The 3433-nt window shown below is 51.8% G+C and overlaps 2 protein-coding genes across 2 annotated transcripts; both read right to left on the reverse strand.

Moving 5' to 3' along the window:
• Positions 1-525: 525 nt before the first annotated feature.
• Positions 526-1041, reverse strand: EMH_0066660 (uncharacterized protein; the record flags this gene model as incomplete). The annotated part of the gene is made up of 1 exon (XM_013498529.1): positions 526-1041. One exon carries the CDS (start codon positions 1039-1041, stop codon positions 526-528), a length of 516 nt encoding a protein of 171 aa, XP_013353983.1.
• Positions 1042-1119: 78 nt separating this feature from the next.
• Positions 1120-3061, reverse strand: EMH_0066670 (uncharacterized protein; the record flags this gene model as incomplete). The annotated part of the gene is made up of 2 exons (XM_013498530.1): positions 1120-2757; positions 2813-3061. The coding sequence occupies 2 exons, from the start codon at positions 3059-3061 to the stop codon at positions 1120-1122; spliced, it is 1887 nt and encodes a 628-aa protein (XP_013353984.1).
• Positions 3062-3433: the final 372 nt, after the last annotated feature.

Consider the following 3433-nt stretch of genomic DNA (forward strand, 5'->3'; position numbering starts at 1 on the left):
CTCTTCATCGTGCTTTTTGAGGCTTTGGTATTTCTCTTCCTTGTGTATGCGAGCAGATCCAAACGAGTTCTGCTCATAGCCTTCAAAAACAATAGCTACATAAGCTATTACCATCTGCTTGTACTGGCCGTCCCTCAGAATGATCTCTGGCCTCAATAAGGTCTCCACGTCTGTTGGACAGCTGTCGACCTGTAGAGTCTTCCCCCGATTCACCCCGCTGCGTTTGATGGCTGTTGTGATCGTCTCCAAAGCCTTGTTATGTCTTTCTTTGACTTTGCTGTCAAGGCTGTGAGGACAGTGATTAAGGACGTGCGCAAGTGTTTCAGGGTCGGCTGTGCAGTGGCGACAGCAAGATACCTTTGAAGCTTTGATCTTCTTCAGGTGTGCTCGTGCAGGAAGTTGCGCAGAGCGTGCTCTCAAGGCGAAGACGACCTCTTCTGGCTTCAGACGAGTCGGTCCCCGTAGGCAAGCATTGCTAGTCGCTGTCTGGTAGGCCACGGATTTCCCTTGGTCTACCTTCTCCTTCTACACATCACGTTGCCACCCTGCCATATGCTTCTTGATACTTCTAATAATATGCTCTTGGTCGAGGGAGGAGCCATCTGCCGTCTTCACCAGATAGCTGCCATCACTCCCAGCCTCGATCCGCTTTTTGCTCGCCGAAATGCTTCCTGGGAGTTCCGACCATAAGCTTCTAATATCCACATTCTTGCTCCTCTTCTTGAGACATCCAATGTCTCGCCCGTTGAGGTATGTAAGTATTGCTACTCGGTCACTCTCATCACTAGCGGTTGTGTATACATACGCCCTCTTGATGATCTCCAGCACCTGGCCTTCTGCAACGGCTTCGATCATACTGTCCTTGCTGTTGAGCATCTGGACGGCGTGTCCTATTTGCGTTGCTGTTGCGATCGTCTGCAGAGAGGTACATCCCGATCCGCCCTGAGAGGAGGGCTGATGAAACACCTCTGTAGCCGTGCTTTTCGAGAGCTTGAATCTCGCTTGTAGAATGGCACGGATGTGACGATCAAACAAGAGCATATGTTGTTTATAGGGGTAGCAGTGCCTGAGATGATAATCAAGCTGAGACATCACAAAGGTATGCACAGCATCCAACTTCTACCAGGGGATCAATGCCGAGCTGAGGATCTTAGTAAAGCCCTTTTTGACTTTGCTCATGACTCGAAGGATTTGGCCTTGGTGTACGGTAGTTTCTAGGGCATCATTGAGTCCAATGTACTTGTATGCCTCCCCGCGCTTCACCACCGGCAAGACCTCCTTGTGCAGCCGGAGTTGTGCTGGATCTGGTTGCTGCCTGGTCTTGCCTATCTTCCTTCGCATGGTACCGCATTTGGGCGGGTTGTCCTCTAAACCTGTCCACTGAAAGAATGCCGTCACCACCTGATGAAGGCTGCTGATCCCCTCACAGCAGTTGGCAACGGTCTTCAACTCGCCTGCGTACGCCATATGAGAAACCCTGACTGCTAGCTTCCCATCTGTCGTACGTAGTTCTGGGCCTGCATTACATGCTGCCAGCCGCTGCAACAGCGGATCAATGGCAAGGTTGAAAAGGATAGGGCTAAGGGGGCAGTCTTGCTTGACTCCCCTCCTATTCTCGATGATTCCTGAGGAGCCCTCCTTCGTCAAAATGCTGAAGCTTGCTCCTTCATAGAGATCGTTGACGATCTCCTGAAGATGCTTCGGAAGCCGCTGAGCCTGCAAGACAGTGTGTATGAGCTTGTTAGGTATGGACGCAAACGCATTTTTCAGGTCGTAGTAGGTCATGTACAGTGATGTCTTGCACCTGCGCGTGGAGTTGAGGATGCTTTGTGCAAGAAACAGGTGCTCATGGCAGCCATTCACTGGCATGAAACCCTTCTGCGAATTTGAGGCTACTCCCGACTGGATTGCCCAGTCGGTGACCCTGCTGGCCCACATGGCTGCATAGAGTTTGTAGGTGCAGTCCTGCAGATTGATCGGTCGCCAGTTCTTGACCCTCGTTCGGTCTCCGCCTTTCGGGATCAATACCGTCACGCCCTGCTTCCACTTCACTGGCACTTTTCGATGCTGGGAACAAGCGTTATATATCGCAGTCATCGCTGGAACAAGCACACCTTCAAACCGCTTATACACAGAGAACCCTATCCCATCCGGCCCTGCTGCAGACATAAGGTTGCCTTTTCGCAGCTGAGCACGCGCACCCTCTTCTGTGAAGTAAAGATCAATCCGCTTAGCCCCTTCAGGAGCTGCAGCCAAAGGATCTAGGAGCTCATTAGCAACTTGGCACTGGGTGTCAATAGATTGCTCAGAGTGTTGATGCATAAAGTATGTTTCCAGCCCAGTGAGTGGAATAGGACAGTCTTGGCTTCTCGGGTGATATTTGTCGGCTAGGATTTGCTCCACACACTTCCTTCGGTCTGTTTGATACAGTGTTTGAAGCTGTTGAGCCAACTCCCCCTGTAGGACGCTGATGAGGCGGCGACGCGCTGTACGGAGGTTTCTTTCCAGAGCCCGCTTCTTCAGTTTGTCATAAAGCGACTCTGGAGCTGTGTTGCGCCCCTGCTGTGCCTTCTCTTCCTCGCGAAGAGCAAGCAACGCCTTCTTGACGTTGCTTGTAGTGTGCCCTACACTCCCGGCTAAATTAGTCTCGGGTTGGTAGGGGGCTGTAGGACCCTGTTCTGCTGTCTCTTGATTTGCGGGTAGTGCACTGCTGCCAAAAAGCGGTTCTTGTTGGTTGTGCTCTACCTCTATGTATCCCTTGTCAGTGGTAATCGAAGTCGGGTCCTGCAGCCTAACATCTGCCACCTCTAACCTCTCCAACACAGCTGTCTGTAACTCTGAGTGCAGACTGCTGTGCTGTGGGACCCCCAGTGTGGGGGTCGGTAATCCTGTTGATTTCGTTATCCCGCGCTTCCTGGCCTTCTCTATTTTCCGTTTGGGAGCTACTGAGGGCCTGAGATTGCTGAGAAACCTCCTCAGTGTCGCTCCTCAGCCAACGACTCCTCGTCACTGGGCTGCTGCTGCGCTGCTGCAGCGAATAGGTGCAGACACGAATCTGCATCCTTTTTGCCCTCTGTATCTCCCATTGTGTTCAATTTGATGTTTTATGAACTAATGAAACAGGAAAAACAGAAAAGGAAGGGGTTTCAATGCTGCACTGGCGCATGGGTCTGGGCGTGACTGACGCGTGAGCTCAGTCGGCAATTTTGACCATTGGAAAACAATGCTAAAATTGCCTCCTGAGGGTCTGAGCTCTTCTCCTCCCTTTACACTCCTGCTGCTGCCATTTCGGGGTTGTCAAGTTACATTGATGACCGCAAAATTGGCCCCTGCCTCCGCCAAACCATATACGGTCTCATCGAACATCAGCTGCTGCTCGTGCCGCCGCTGTGCCTGCTCGGCCGATCGATTCCAAGCTGCAACTGCATCATTC

The sequence above is a fragment of the Eimeria mitis genome, genomic scaffold (genome assembly GCF_000499745.2).
Source record: "Eimeria mitis Houghton genomic scaffold, Emh_scaff3499, whole genome shotgun sequence".
Taxonomy (NCBI): domain Eukaryota; phylum Apicomplexa; class Conoidasida; order Eucoccidiorida; family Eimeriidae; genus Eimeria; species Eimeria mitis.